This window comes from Canis lupus, chromosome 25, assembly GCF_048164855.1.
Source record: "Canis lupus baileyi chromosome 25, mCanLup2.hap1, whole genome shotgun sequence".
In the NCBI taxonomy this organism is placed as follows: domain Eukaryota; kingdom Metazoa; phylum Chordata; class Mammalia; order Carnivora; family Canidae; genus Canis; species Canis lupus.
In genome coordinates this window covers 33,733,233-33,749,398 of record NC_132862.1, presented here as the reverse complement: position 1 = coordinate 33,749,398, position 16,166 = coordinate 33,733,233, and the positions used below count along the sequence as shown (strand labels likewise).

The 16,166-nt window shown below is 40.8% G+C and overlaps 1 protein-coding gene across 3 annotated transcripts; it reads right to left on the bottom strand.

Annotated features, from left to right (window-relative positions):
• Window positions 1–5,787: 5,787 nt before the first annotated feature.
• On the bottom strand, window positions 5,788–14,266 carry GPRC5D (G protein-coupled receptor class C group 5 member D). 3 transcript variants are annotated; one of them, XM_072798963.1, is made up of 4 exons: window positions 14,044–14,266; window positions 12,384–13,321; window positions 7,328–7,395; window positions 5,788–6,225 (listed from the first exon to the last, which is right to left on the bottom strand). In XM_072798963.1, the coding sequence occupies exons 2-4, from the start codon at window positions 13,276–13,278 to the stop codon at window positions 6,103–6,105; spliced, it is 1,086 nt and encodes a 361-aa protein (XP_072655064.1). In that variant the 5' UTR covers window positions 13,279–13,321; window positions 14,044–14,266; the 3' UTR covers window positions 5,788–6,102. The 3 variants fall into 3 exon arrangements, with proteins under 3 accessions (XP_072655064.1, XP_072655065.1, XP_072655066.1); XM_072798964.1 differs by lacking the exon at window positions 14,044–14,266 and having other exon boundaries at window positions 12,384–13,625; XM_072798965.1 differs by lacking the exon at window positions 7,328–7,395 and having other exon boundaries at window positions 6,091–6,225; window positions 14,044–14,252.
• Window positions 14,267–16,166: the final 1,900 nt, after the last annotated feature.

Here is a 16,166-nt window from a genome sequence, read left to right as displayed (position 1 = left end):
TGTAAACAGATTGGGCAATGGGTTTAGATTTTTTTCAATGGAGAGTTTCCATTTGGTTCAAAATGTGGGAGATATTTGGATAAGTGCAAACAAGGAGCACTCATTTTGCCTTTTGCCTGAGATCCCAGCACGACTCAACACAGCATGGGCTTCTCACACCCAGGGCTTGATTCCTGCCTTTGGGATATAAGCTCCGTGTGAGCTCACCAAGCCCAGCTCTGCAGCCTCATCTCCTATTGCTGCACCCTGTTGTGCATTTGTGCTCTAGCCATAATAGATGCCTTGTGATTCTCTGGACATATCTTGATTTTGCTTGCAGATAAGCTTTTCCATAGGCACTTTTTCTGCCCCATGGATATGGGTCATTGCAGTCAGCTGAGCAGTTTTTTGTTTCTGTTGTTTTTGTTTTTTGTACTGCGCAGAAACACTTGGCTGAGATGGTGAGTAGAGTTGGAATCTAGCCTTGCTCCACTTACCAAGTCCTGTGTCCTGGCATGAGGCTGCATCCCTGGGCTTGGGGGAAGGTGGGGGCACATTTTCTAATTCATCCACCCACAGGAGGCACATTTTTCTAGTTTGCCCAAAGACTCCCTGCTGGTGGCTGCTCTGAGTATCATTCCCTATATCATCTGTCCCAGGAATTCCTGCCTACCAATTTAAGACTGAGCCCAAGCTTTTGTACTCCACTGTGAAGTCTTCCTTGCCCTCGGTCACTCAGCCAGAGTGACTCTGTGTTCTAAGTTTCCACCTCACACTCTGTATTCTTTTATGATGACAGCTATCTCAGTGATTGTAATTATGTGAACAAGCATGGAGCCCCATGGCTGGCAGATCAGTTGGGCATATATAACAGTCAAGAACAGGATGGTTCTTCTTTAATCTAAGGATGTCTTTGAAGAGCACTAGAAATATCAGTGGTAAAGGAAAATATTCAGACAACTACCTTCTCCTCCTCCTCCTCCTCCTCCTCCTCCTCCTTCTTCTTCTTCTTCTCCTTCAGGACACCAACAACTGGTTCCTGGCTAATCCAATCAGAATGGGCTGAGGTAACAATTCTGACTGTAGCTTATTTAATAACAGAGTTTTATTTCTTGCTTATACTACATCTTCATCATGGAATCCAGATGGATGGAGCAGCCACTGTTTGAGATACTGCATGCCACCATCATAGAAAGAAATCAAATTCCTGAGGGTCATGGACTGACAATTTATTGCTTCTGCCTGGCATTGACCTTGGAAGTGACATTGTTTCTGGTCCAATGTATCAGCCAGATTTAGTGTCATGGTTCCGCCCAGCCTCAAAAGTGCAATCCTGCCATGTGCCTGGAGATGGGAGGGTTTGAAAACATTTGGCAAAGAGCACTTATGGCCATCAGAGTTAACATTGTTTTGGTGTTTAGAAAGGAAAGTTATCAATAGCAGGACATGGCGTGATAACAACTGAAGCTAAAAACCAAAAGCGTAGTCTTTTTTGGAAATCTTTCAGTGACATCTCTGCCCATAAATAAAGATTCTTGTGGGGTATGTGTCTATTTCATTTTACAGATGTAGTTCAGATTATACTGTTAAAAAACAGCAGAGTGGCCATGGCCCAAATGCAGTTTTAGATGACACTCTTAGTATCTTAGAAAGATATATATATATACACATATACATACATATATCTTTATATATGATATAAAATACTGAATAAATATATAAAAATTAAATACATAACTATTGCATGAGTATATATAAACACTAAATACATATAAGCATATAAATATATATGTGCATTTGTGCTCTATACATACACAATTGAATTGTGTGTATATATACACACACAATTGAAATAAATTACCTAATTCATCCAAAAAATCAATGATAGTGGATGTGAAAACCATTTGTAAATTGTAAAGTGCTAACATGTGAAGTGCTATCAGAAAGGGAGACAGAACGTAAAGACTGCTAACTCTGGGAAACGAACTAGGGGTGGTAGAAGGGGAGGAGGGCGGGGGGTGGGAGTGAATGGGTGACGGGCACTGGGTGTTATTCTGTATGTTAGTAAATTGAACACCAATAAAAAAATAAATTAAAAAAAAATAAAATATGGATGAAAGCCACACTAAATGTAAAATATAAGATGTGATGGCTGTTTTCAATAAAATTTTGGTATCATTTAAATATTAAAAAAAATAAAATAAAATAAAATAAAATTACCATTAGTATAAAGGACTAGTCATCCCAAAGATCCATCTGTTCTAAGATCTTATCCTGCTATGAACATTTCTTTGTTTTTTTCCCCCGAATTTTTATTTGCTTTTAAAGCAAACCCCTCATAATAACAAAGATAGCAAACATTTTTTAAAATTCAAATCAAATCATTTTTTAAATTCAAATCAAAAATCAAAACCCTCAGTTTTTCCAGATAGAAATTGCCCTGGGAATAATGCCACTGAGATCGATATTAATGAATTCAAAAATGAATTGCAGATTACCTCTACACAAGGTTCTTCTACACACAAATGAAGTCATTCTTTGAGTGATGCATGACATCAATATTGGAAATTCATCATTCACCTCACCTCTCAGATCTGACAGTTCAAACATCACCATAATCCAATCCCACTGATTTCCTCGAGACTTTCCAGGTAAGGCATTCTAATATTGTCAGCAAAGGATGCATCCTTGTGCTTCCCGAGTCTTCCACTTTGAAGTCCTTTGAATAAATAAATTCTGATTCATGTTAAAATGTAAACTTAATTCTAACTCATCTATCTGTGGAGCAGCAAATATGATCTCTCACAGGAGACCAACAGCTTAGAACTGACCTGAGCTATGAAGACGTTTCCAAGTACTCCACGTAGAAGCCTTTACAGAGATGTCAACCATGTCTTCTCAGAAGTAAAGGTCTTTGTGATTGTTCCCATTGAATGTTAATTGAGAAGCACTTTCTTCAGTGAAAGTACAGAGGCTTTTAAAGTACCAAAGGAAGGAGAAATAGATTTTCTAGTTTATTGCTCATTAATTGTGGGCTTTTAAAATAGATGATTAGGCTTAATCTGAGGAAGAGACTATAGAAGTATCTTCTTTAACCAACTGAGCTTGAAAGAAAAAAAGAGAACCTCGTTCTGCTATAACTTAAGGGCTTGATGTGTGACCACCGTGGGTCCTTATGTCATTAGAGCTAAGTTTCTGGGAAAGGTAGATTTGGAACTGATTGTGGAATGAGGAAAAAAAAGGATAACAAGGCATGAATCTGGCCAATCTGAAGTAGATATAATCCTAGGAAAAGAGATCATTTGTTTAAAAGAAGAGATTCTCTCTTAATAATGGTAGAGTAAGAAAATTTTAGCCTGACCAGACTATAGCTTGAAATAAAACATGTTAACTGGAAGACCTTTTAAGCTTACGGGGAGAGCATGAAATTTAATGTGCAGGGAAACAAATCTTTGATGGTCTTTAGATCAGGAAAAAAATAAGATGAAGGATATATTAACTCTATAGGTATTGTATTAGCATCATGCACTAACTGAGCTAACCAGCCACGTAACACTGGGGAGATATTTTTATAATAAAGGTTTTTACTGATACCCTTCTTTTTGGATAAATAAATAAAGTCAGAAGAGGACTATCTAAAATACTTAAGAGAATAAGCACCTTTCCAATTATACAACCCAGGACATAAAAGTAAATGAGTTTGAATCTTCAAACTGTTGGGCCGACGGGACTGGGGAGCCTGAGGGAAACCTCTAAAATGGCTGATGGAAGGCCAACATTCAGTACATCTACCCACCCCCTTCTCCTTGCAAGTCAAGTAATAAACCGGACACTTAGCAGGCTTACAAAACCTGTGACTGTTGCCCTAGCCAACTGGAAAAAACAAGACCTGGAAGAAGACTGAAACCTGAAAACACCACCAAATAAGGAAACTTCACCCCATATCTCCTTACCAACTCTCCCGCCAAAAACTCCTTATAAACCCTCCTATAACATGTGACCACGTCTGTACCACATGACCAAGCCAGGTGAAGCTGAATGGACCAAGGGTGGGTACAGGACCCATGGGCAGTCAGTTTACAGGCTGATTGTAAATTAAGAGGGCCACTTCCAGAGACCTCCCAGTCAGGAGCAGTGATGATAAGCTGGACCATCTATGGTTTTAATTGGTTTATTAAAATGTGTCTGCCAACTCAACAGAAACCTTTCCTGTCTGCAACACAACATAACACAACAGGATTATGTTGAAGGTGTCCCTGTTGACACTTTTGGGATAAAAATTAGGAGGATCAGTGATGATGATTTTCTTTCTTTTTTTTGTTTTTAAACTTTTTAAAAAAAGATTTTATTTATTTTTTTTATTCATGAGAAACACACACACACACACACACACAGAGAAGCATAAACACAGGCAGAGGGAGAAGCAGGCTTCATGCAGGGAGCCCGACGTGGGACTCGATCCTGGGTCTCCAGGATCACACCCTGGGCTGAAGGCGGCACTAAACCGCTGAGCCACCCAGGCTGCCCTGATGATGATTTTCTTCCAGATCATGGGTAAGATTCCATGGCTTGTTTTCCCTCTCAAGTTGGGTTCTTTATGTGGTTCACTAAATAGTATGCCCTCTAACGGGTCAGAGTCTTAATGTTAACATTTTCCCTCAATTTTGTATTACCAATAAGGGCAGAAGGTCAAACTCTTTGGTCACTTACCTGTATACTGGTTTTTTCTGAGAACACTGCTCAGGGCACAGATTTTAAAAAGGAGTAGCTACCTGAGTGTAGCAGGAAAATATATGAAATGTTGGAACATTGTGTAGGGAGTGATTCTAGTCAATTCTGCCATCTAACAAATCATATTATTCTAGCCAAATCCCTTTCCTCATCTGTAAAAGGAGGCAACTGTGTCCCTGAAATCCTCTACATTGTGCTATCTGCCCCAGAGAAAACATAAGCTCCACCAAAGCAGCACTGTCTGCTTTATCTGCTTAGGGCCCAATCTAAGAACAGCTCCTGGTACCTTGCAGGTGCGAGGAAATACTTGGTGATATTGAACAATTCATGCTGTATGTTGCTCATTAAAAAGGTTTTTTTTTTCATATATGGAGTCTTAGCTATTTTTCAAATTGCTTTGGTCTGAACTATCACATTTGATTGTCAGGGGGTCCACATTGTACTTGTTAACACAGAAATATAGGCATGCCTTGTCGAATGGGAAGAGGAGTGGCTTGTGAGTTGGAAGACTTGGCCTACCACTAACTACTGTGTGTGACTTTGGGGAAGTCTTTCCATTTCTCTAGGTTCTGTTTTCTTATCTGTAAGGTGAGGGGGTTGAATTAGACCCTAAGAAGCCCTCTGGTGGCACACATCTAACTTTGGTCCTGTTATATACAATATATGGGTAATAAGAAGAGATGGATCCATTGGGAAGGAAGTGGGGCTGCAGGAAGATTGAAGGCAAAGTAATTAGTGCAGAGGCATCAGTTCATTGGAAACATCAAGACAGGCAGACTCAGCTGTTTATATGTAGCACCTAAAATCATTTATGAGCATCAAGTAGGGTGGCTCTTTCTTTGCTGTTACTGGTTTGTCAAAGCAGGTTATTGACCTCAGCCACATCTGCCGCCATACTCACTGTTGCTGGGTGCTAGAACCTTGGAAAAAAGCCTACCAGTTGCAAGCTATGAAATGTCTGTGTTATTTAAAATGCTTAGTCATGAGGATCCCAGGGCTATAACTTTTATCATAAATTCTGGGTCAATCATATTTAGGGGCCCTTTATAAAAAATGACTAGAGGAGTAATCCAGTAGTACATTGCTAGTGCTCTCTATATTTTGTCACATTAACATGACCCTAATTTTTTCAGACCAAGGTCTTTCAGCAACATTAGTAAGAGGTGCCAATTTGTTCTTACATTGCTAAGGAAAGGAGTCTTTCAGTTGCGTGAAGGAAAAAAGAGACACATAGTCAAGGTAGGGTGGCCAGCAAGATTGTAATTATGGTTGAGAGGGTAGTCTTCTGATGAAGGGCCCAGATGGATGGAAAGGGCTAGGAAGCAGGGGAGGAAGGATGAGCCCATACTTTGTTGGCAGCATGACTCTGAGCTCCCCAGTAGCCCATCAGGGCTACATTAGGATGGTCTTCTGGGTCTTCACTATGCATGTTTCCTGTGGACTTTCTTCTTCTGTGTCTTGCTGGGGGCTTGGTTTGGCCAATGGGATGAAACACTCTTGTGTGGGATCAACAGTCTGGAAAAGAAGATATGCCATTGTCAATTTGCTGAGCGAACACAATAACTCTCCACAGCTATGTTTAAAATATCACTTCAGCATCACTTAATCCTTTGTTAATAAAAGGAAAAAAATATTGAGGCTATGCATATCAGAATTTTTTTTATACCACCTTCCCTCTTAATCAGTAACAAGAATCTTTATGCAAGATTCATGACTAGCTGATCACTGGAAATTGAAGTAATCTAAGAAATTCTAGAAAAGATAATATTTTCTCATCATGTTAGTGCCCTCCAGAGGGTTAATTACAGCAAATGATGCATCTCTGTTTTGGTCTGTGTGCCATTCCAGGAAAAGGCTAAGTCTCAGGTAACAGACCAGAAGGATTAGCTAGAGTTGCCTCACATGGTTCATCGAACAAACAGCCTAAGCATGACTTTCACCCTCAGATTTTAGTTATGGAGATAAGGATATAAGAATTACGTCCCAGTTTGGTATTTCTGGCTGCCTGTATTTGTATGCCCTCAAGCTATCATGACACAAACACAAGTTACCTCCAATTCTACTTACTAGTGCTTCTGCTTTTGCCTGAAAGGATTAAAATTGGTTATACCCATCTGGTGATGAGGGTGACAGACCTAGCCCAGTTCTTGGGGCAGCTTGGGCTGCAGGAGCTAGACAGTGACTCAGAGAGGCAGCTGGTGGGGCTCAGGGGATTCATTTAGACAACTGATAAATACTAAAAACAGATCTGACCTCATACATATTTACAATTCCCTGTTGTCCCGAGGGCAAAAAGCAGTAAGCTTGTTCCTCTTCACGCTCTCACAAACCTTTCGAGCTGCCTTTTTCTTTCCAGCGACATTCACTTGTATCAGAGTACATTGTTGATGGTGTGGGAGGGCCTTGGGCAGGGGCAAAGGCATGACTTGCCTTTATTGCACTCCTCCAATATGGATTATATCTGGATGGCTTAAGTTCCACATGCTTGTGGAGATGAGCCTGCCCTACCTCTCCTTTCTCAGGTCAGTAAAGACACCAGAAATGAAGCCTGACAGCTTTCTTAAGGAAGGAGTATTTGCTATGCCCCTCTTTGGTGATGGTAGATGAGCACATTTACCTGCAGCTGAATGGGGGTACCATATGAAGTTAATGCTACATCCTCCTCAGCTCCATCACTGTCTCGGGCTGAAAGCCAAAGGAGGGAAGGGCTTGGGTTAGTGTTAGAGATTCACCTGGAAACAGCACATGAGGACCATGAGAAGACCCAAGGGCTTGCAAAGAGGCTCTTGACCCTTTAAAAAGGAATTCTCACTTGAGGCTGTTTTTTTTTTTTTTTAATCTATGATTTTAAGAAAGAGTGTTTTTAAAGCTTATGAGGAAGGTTGGCTTTGGATGGCATCTGTGTGTTCAGGAGAGCCACATCTGTGGTTAGTGATTGAAGAGGCTGAACACTGGTCATCACCTTCTAGAGGAAGGGCGCTGCTCACAGTGGGTCAAGGTCTTTGGCCCTGCAGTGTTACCTGTGTGACCTTGCATACCTCACTGTCCTCAACACTAAAATAAAAGGCCTTACCTAGATCAAAGCTCCTTCAGGCTTGATACTCCATAAACTTTGGTTCGGCTTTAAAAAAGCAGACCTAATAAAAAAGATCCCTAGAGACAATTTTATCCCATCACTGAATAATAATCATAATAATAATCACATGCACAGTTATTGGTTTAAGGTCAGGCTTCTCGACAAGACTGTAGGCTCTATGAAGACAGGAGCCATGTCTGCTTTAAGGCCAGGCCCTCGCCTGCATATACATATTTGTTGTTTGATGGTCACAGATGTAGCCATGTCCTAAGTGTTTATGCATAGTGGTTCTCTCACTTACTAGCCGTGTGACCTAGGGCCACATTGTTTAACCTTTGGTTGCCCTTCTTTCTTGATGGGAATAAAAGAGGGATAACAGTGATCATGATAGTAAATCTACTTCATAGGGTTATCTTGAAGATTGAGCCAATCAATATGTATAAGGCTCTTGGAACAGGGCATGATATGTAGAAAACACTATAATGCTGTACTTTGTGTATTTTTATCCATGGTGGTGCTGGTGGTGTGGTCATAACTGATGCTCTGACATCCTCTCCAAATGGTATTTTTTAGAGGGTTGAATCTTAAGAAATATGAAATGCTCTTCTTTCCCTGGAAGCAGAGTGAACTGAATTCTTGGTTTAACTTTGTGCCTTGAGGCAATATGAGACTCCTTCACACTTAGCATTTTGTTGACCAACATTCATCTAACATGCTCATCAGACCAAATCATAAATGAGAGAAGCCTCATTCTCCAGCAATCTCCAGCATTAGTTGTTGTTCATGGATTTACCAAAGGGCTGCGTGTTTCTCTCTATTAATCCTGCAACCCCCTCATGGTGTGAAATCTGAGTTGAATGAGGAAGACCTTACATTTATATGGGGAGGGGGCGGGGATGTTATAACCATCATTTAAAGACAAGGAGCCTGACCTTCTAGAGGTTAAGGAGCTTGGTTTGGTCTCAAAGTTGGAAGGAAGCAGAGGTGAGTCTCAAAGGCAGAACATCCAGATCCTGCCTTCTTTCTGCTACCCTCATGCTGCCCAATTATTTCATGCTCCCTGGATCTTTAGGAATGTCAAATCCTTGCCTTCTCTGCCCTCAGACCAAACAAATCCTGCCCAGACTCATTGTCTTCTTCCCTACTCCATGCGACTTCTCTCTCTGTAACCTGTTGCTCTTGAGGGTGATAAAACAGCAGTTTTGCAATTTGTTCCTGCAAAAGAACAAATAGAAATTACACTGCTTGGGACTATTGAAATTGGTTTCTTCTAGGAAGGGGGGAAATGCCTTGAAGAAAAAAAATGCTGAGAATTGTCAAAAAGGACTGTCCAGCAAAAGCTGGTACTTGCTATAGGGAAAACAATCCAAAGGGACTTCAGTTTGCAGGTACATTCTCTTGGTTCATGTCATTTTATAGTTATTGACTTCTTTTTACACTGCACAGACTCATTATTTTTATCTTAATATCTTCAAAAAGACTCAGACTGGCTTTGTCTGTACACCTTCAGACAACGGACAGAAATAAATGCCCACAGCAGTGTGATACTTTAAAATATACATGGGTCTTGATTTTAGCAAACTTGATATAACAATACACTAAGTAAAACAGATAAAGTAAGCAATAATCCAAACAGAAGCTTTCCCTTGATTTAAAAAAAAAAAAGATTCATAGCTGATACTTTATATTTTGGATCTCCATGAATTAGATCACATTTAAAATTCTCAGTTACAAGGGCAACTGAGTTTTTAAAAGTGCAATCAATATACAGCTCTCTAGGAACACATTTATAATACAGGGCCAAGTATATTTACTCCTATTTGTTTGGTGTCCTGTAGTAACATGCTTGAATGCATTTTCATTCTCCACCCGGATGTTTTTATATCTTGGAATTAAGTCCATAAGCCACTTCAGGAAGATAAAGCCTAATCCTCTTTTGAAAGACTCGCAGGGAAGTAGAGTCCTTAATCCCCTTTGCTGATCTATTTCTGTGTTTACCGACTCTTATTTTCACATTTAATCTAAATCCTTCATGCTTTGGGTTGAGTTCATTTCTACATGTTGTCTGTATTTGGAGATATAAAGCAACAGGGCCACAGCCTCTTGGAGAGAGGTTTCCATACTGGTGAAATTCCCTGCTGATCTTTTCTTGTTTTATTCTTCTTTCAGATGGATAATACTGGCCCCACAACCTTGTGGTAAATTAAATAATTATGTGACTGGAGTCACAGCTACAAGCAGTAGTAATCAGAACAGTAGTAATCAGAATGCGACTTCTCTCTCTGTAACCTGTTGCTCTTGAGGGTGATAAAACAGCAGTTTTACTACTAGAATTAGTAGTAATCAGAACAGTCACATGACAAATGGATGTCTCATGGACTCAAAATGTCACATTTTGGTATAGAGTTTAGAGAAAGAACTTGAACAGTCTACGAGGAAGGTATATTAAGAACTACCACTTGTCTCATTGTCTTAACGTTTCCATATTGGTCTGATGCTATAACCCTTAATTATCTTTGTGGTTCTCCCTTAGACTCCCCAAATTGCTCACACTTCTCATTGGTGGATCCCAGAACTGGAATGGGTATTCTCGTTGGAGACTGACCAATGCCAAGCACAAGAGCCTGATGGATCTTGCTGACCACATGTCTGCTTACATGGCACTAGGACTGTTTTCAGAGCCAATGAAAACAAAGACAGTGGTAAGCCGCTTTCCTCCCTCCAGTTTGTGACCTATGGTACACGGGGTTTTTCAGGTTCCTGTTATCACACTCTACTTGTCTGGCTCTTATCTATCTTGCATTGTATTTTTTTCCTGAGCTTGGTGTCATCCTGTATTTTGTACTGAGTTTTCATCGTTCTTCTTATTTTTGATATTTGTATCTTTCCCAGGTGACCTAAATTCTGATTCTGTTGGCCAAGTTTAAGTTTCTGGTTATTCTGCCCAATTTGAAGAGCAATCTGTATCTTTTTTACTACATTACTGATTTATTTTTTATTTTTTTTAAAAAACACCAAACTACATCGACAATGACTGTCACTGGAAGGCTATTTCCTGCTCAGAAATGGATTTTCTAACCATACTCAAGTAACAAGGATAGGACCAGGAAATGTGCTTTTGCAAACCTTAACTCTTCCACCAAGACACTCTTGAAAACACTTGGAACACTTGTGTCTTCGGATATAGAATATCAATCATTACAAATCCCAGTATGTTTGAAGTATCATAAAACTCTAAAAATTCCTCTCTCTTTTTTCCTCTGACTTTTGTGTCCTGGAAACATACGACAACCATAACACGAACACAAGAAGTTTTACCCTAACTTCTGGTGAGAACCATGAAAAGTAGTTTCAGGGATTGACTCTGCAATTCTGCCACAAACCTTAGTGATCTGATGATGCACCAGCAACAGGAAAAGAGAAACTGTTCTAGGAAGGATGTATAGCCTCAATTTCCGACTCTGTCAACTGCACTGAAAAGAATTAATGGGTGCATCTATCTGAGCAGCATTTAATTTGAATGTGTAATTAGCCAGAGATTACAGCTCAAAAAAAGTGTATATGCTTAAAGGGAAGGCTTCTATTAATTTTTTTGAGCCTGGTGAACATTATGTGTGCTATACAATATATAAGATAACATAATTTTTACACATTATAAATAAATTGTGAGGAATCGGATGCCTATTAAGACACAAAAATTGATGTAAAATTTTGATATCGGGTTATGAACAATAGGCCAGATGTTTTAGAAAGGAATGAATGAGTTTTGACATATTTCTAGATAACCAGAATTAGTCACTATTTTTCACAGGTTGTTAGGGTCCAAGCATTTTTGTTGTCATGGTTAATATATTTTATTCATTAACAAAGTATAGTCAGATGGCTTGGTCTTACATCATGATAAAAATCTGACCAGAAATTTTTATGAAAATGTTACCTAAGCAAGTTGCTTTATTTCTATTAATGATTACACATCTGAGCCTTTATTAGAATTGTGATTCAGTGGCTCTTCACCTTTTGTAAACCTTGAAGGCTTTCAAGGAATAAATGGTTTGAAAAGTAGAAATCCAGAAGTTATGGGGCTTTGTGACGTTAATGAGGTGATGAGTCCTATGAATCAGTTTATTATGATGTTTGGGCAAATTAACTTCAAGACTTAAAATTTAAAAAAAATGTCAATTGCTGTTGCCAAGATTGACTTTTGCACTTGATAGCCCAAACATCTGGACTTAGCATCATATGTCATGCAATTGCGTGGTCCAAGCCTAATTTGGGGCTGGTTAACTCACTTTATAGTGAGTGCCTTTCTTTACCCAGCGTGAGCACTCAGAGCCACACCCTCTTTATTTAGGCCCTTTGATTCATTTCTGTCTTGGTCTCTTCCCCATAAATCTCTGTATTTTGGAAGAACTGATTTTTCATAAAAGTTTAACATTGATTCTGGCTGTCTTTATCTCCATCCTGGAACTCTTAAGTCACCCATCAAAATTGTGACCATTTCTTTATTGTTCCCTCTTGGTTCATCCTGTTTCTCGATTTCTCTCCTGTTTCTCCCATAGGAGAGCCTCCCTGCTCCCTAAATCCCCTGGGAAAGTACCTCGTGAGAGTTCTTGGTTCTCCACTCTGAAGCTGCATTGGTAGGCTGGGGCTGGGCAGGCATTGCCTGGTAAGGGGCAGTTTTGCCTGCTGGATCTGTAGAGAATGCAGAGCTCGGGTATGATGTACAGCAGCAGGAAGACCCATGCGTTGGTGACCAGGGCAATACAGATGACAGGGTCATCCCACTGGGGCTGCCGCTGGAGCTGTGGGTTGCCTCTCAGGAGCATGGAGATCCACACTACCCAGATGATGATGGAGATGAGCACAGTGACAAAGATGAGCCTTCCATGTTGTTTCCAGTTCTCACAAGGGCCACAGAAAGTGGCTTTGGAGATGAAGAATGTGAGGGCCATCAGGAAGAGGACATAGACCAGGAGTACAACAAAGTCCACATTGAGCTGACAGGGTGTCATATGCATAAACATCATACCTCTGGTCATCATGAGAGTCACGTACTCAATGGCAATGATTACCTGCAACAAGCTGACACCAATAGCAATGCACAGAATTGTCGTCCAAGAGAAGGAGACTCTACCCCGGACCAGCTTCACCAGGTTGGAGGCATGAGCCAAGAGGCATGAGAAACAGAGAGCAAAGAGAACCCCAAAGAGGAAGTAGCGTACGGGGGCAGTTTGCTGATTGAATTGAGCGATGAAGGCAAATGCAAGGCTAAAGAGTCCCAGCACACCCAAGAGGAAGAGGAACTGAGTGGGGAGGGTATTCCACAGGCTGCAGTCTTGAACTCTTCGCAGGAGGAAGAGATATGCCAAGAGTAGTATGATTGTAACCACTATGCCGATTATCGCCAGGGACTCGAGAACAATGCTCCATGCTCCCTCGTTGTCACAGACAAAATAATAGTCCTCAGTGGACTTGATGCAGTCCTCATACATGGTGACTTGTAGGTGGACCTCACGAGAATGGATTTCTGTTTCCCTGCAGGAGAAAGATGAGACAAACTCCTGACTATATCTACACACAAGAATGCCTGTTAGGTAGTCCTATTTGGCCACTATAATGTCTTTCACTCCCAACTATGAAATTGCCCCGAACTATCAAACCCTTAAAACTCTCTTAGCTGCATCTTGCTGGGAAAAGCAGAAAACTCTTCACTTGGAGCTTCCAGATACTTCATCCATCTTCATGTCACAGTTTGCATCAAGGCTTTTCGAAAACTAAGACAAAACCTTTTTCATAAAATGGGGTGTGTGACCACGTTTGCGTGGTTGACAAGATTCCACCTATATCAGGCTCCAGAACAAAGGTTGTCAACATTAATGGATCTTTGGATCATTGAAAACACTACTGCACTGCCTGAAGGAGATAGGCAGGTAATTTTTCCTCATAGTTCTAATGACTGTTCCTTCTTTTGATTTAAGTCAACCTAACACAACACGTTCTTGCTAAATATCTACTATTTGGTCATCAAAGAATTATACAAAATGGTCCCTGCCTTCAGATAACTTTTTCAACAGTCGAGCCCCAAAATCTATGTCTTTACTGAGGTTGCCTAGGAAAAAATCCCACATATTCATTAGGAATAAAGTACTTTGCAATTGAATACTCCTACCTGGATTCCTCTTCATTTATTCCCAGACCAGCTGGCTGGAGCAATTCGGGTTTACAGCTAAGGGCATGGGCCCTGAATTCCGACTTACCTTCTCTGTGTCCACACTGGAAGTTGAGGCTGTAGTGCCTGCGAGGTTGTAACTGCCAATGAGTAAGAAGGAGACAATCTCAGCTTCTTTAATCTCTCCCCAAATGGGCGGAAGGAGTGGAGGCCCTCACTCAGTTCCTGCAGTGCCTATAAAAAGAACCGGAAGGTCAGAAAGACACACCTATTCCAGTTTCACAGCAACTTTTCTACAGAGATTTCTTTGGTGAGAATAATTATTTTTTAGTCTAATGCTAACCAGAGGCACCTTGGCCTTGGGGGTTCCTGAAGGTGACTTTAGGAAAGACTGCTTCCTCTCCGTATGCTCCACTGTGTTTAGGAAGCCTCAAGAAGCCCTCACATTGGCTGTTATGTGAGGACACTTCATTCTTCTTCTGACCTACTCCCTAGAGAGCCATCTCTGGAGTCTTCCCCACAGCTTGATTTTGATTGTGAGAGCCAAAAGAGCATCTGTTCAACAAAGGGATGAGTTTTACTGGGCCATAAAGAAGGCTCCTGTGCATTTAAAGGACTGGTGGTTGGAAAAATTGTGTAAGAGGGGACATTTGTCTTCTCTACTACTCTCTCTTCCTCTCTATTAGAAGTCTTTCCTCGGGCTTTGGCTGTCCATCAGGTGTGGGCATCTACATGGACCAGCTTCTGGTTATGCCAAAGATTTTGGTGTAATTTCCCTTTATCCTTCCTCACTTCATCCCCATCAGAATGCACTTGCTCTGGGTTTTATTCCATTGGGGTCCCCATCCCAGGGGCCAAGATAGAACTCACAGTTGAATTTACCAGCTGATACCGCTGAGTGAAGTAAGTCAATCGGAGAAGTACAAACATTATATGTTCTCATTCATTTGGGGAATATAAATAATAGTGAAAGGGAATATAAGGGAAGGGAGAAGAAATGTGTGGGAAATATCAGAAAAGGAGACAGAACGTAAAGACTGCTAACTCTGGGAAATGAACTAGGGGTGGTAGAAGGGGAGGAGGGCGGGGGGTGGGAGTGAATGGGTGATGGGCACTGGGGGTTATTCTGTATGTTGGTAAATTGAACACCAATAAAAAATAAATTAAAAAAAATTCCTTTCCTCCTGTGACAGCGTGTAATGAAGCTCAGAGTAGTGTTCAGCCTATACTGACTGCACCCCTACTTCCCCAATTTACTCCTTGGTTCTTTCCCTGGATATTTGCATTTTGACAGAGGACTTACAGAGACCCCAAATCAGTACCTGTTGTCGGGTTTCAAGTCACCTGTGTGATCTGACCCTATCTTTCTCATCCAATGTATTTCTTTCAGGCCTCCTGGCTCTATGGTTTATCCAGGTTGGCTTTCCCACTGCATCATAAAGAAACAGCTCCTGTCTGCTTGCCTTCTCTTAGATGTTGTCCATGGTCTGAATTGCCATTTGCTTATTCCCACTGATCCTGTTTTCTGACCTAATACTTTCCCTACCTCTAAGATTTAGCTCTTACCTACTCTGAGCTTTCCTGCCTTCCCTGATCTCTGGAGCCCTCACCGATTACTTCCTACCACCAACGCCACAGCATCTTGGGTCTGTGCTGTTCACAACTCTGGAAGCTATATTTTCTGCCCATTTTTTGCATCAATTTTTAGTAAAGAAAACAGTAAATGAATTAAAAATAGTAACAAGCAATAAATTTATTAATTTATTTTATTTGTATTAGCCTCACCTCCTTGATGAGATTTACAGCTGTTTGAGGGGGCAGGTTCCACATTTTATTCCCTCATAGCACCTGGCCCTGAGGGGACAAACTTCCAGGTGATGGGTGGGCTGCTCAGCTGAAGGAAGGAGTCTAATGATAGAATTCCAGGTCTTGTGAAGGTATGTTTTAGCAGTGTGGTTTTCCAACAGATGCTTTTTAATGGGAACCACCTGCAAATAAGTCAGGACCTTAACAAACCCCAGACGAATTCATTCTGAAGTGGTGTTCTATCTTTAGAGACTCCTCAACTTTAAAGAGCCATTTCTTTCCTCTTTGAGAGAAGAATATTTTAGGGAGGAGAGTCCTCTCCTTTACTTGCTTTAGGCATAATTGTGGTTTGTTGGAAACTGTAAAAGCTAATCTAAAGTTTACATTAAGGGTGAAGAGTTTTTC

Excerpts from the sequence above, each read along its gene's own strand:
- GPRC5D (XM_072798963.1), bottom strand. The coding sequence starts at position 13,278 with ATGTATGAGGACTGCATCAAGTCCACTGAGGACTATTATTTTGTCTGT. Across the intron at positions 7,396-12,383 it reads GAACCAAGAACTCTCACGAG|CCCGAGACAGTGATGGAGCT; the intron begins GTACTTTCCCAG and ends TTTGGCTTTCAG. Across the intron at positions 6,226-7,327 it reads GTACCCCCATTCAGCTGCAG|ACTGTTGATCCCACACAAGA; the intron begins GTAAATGTGCTC and ends CTTCTTTTCCAG.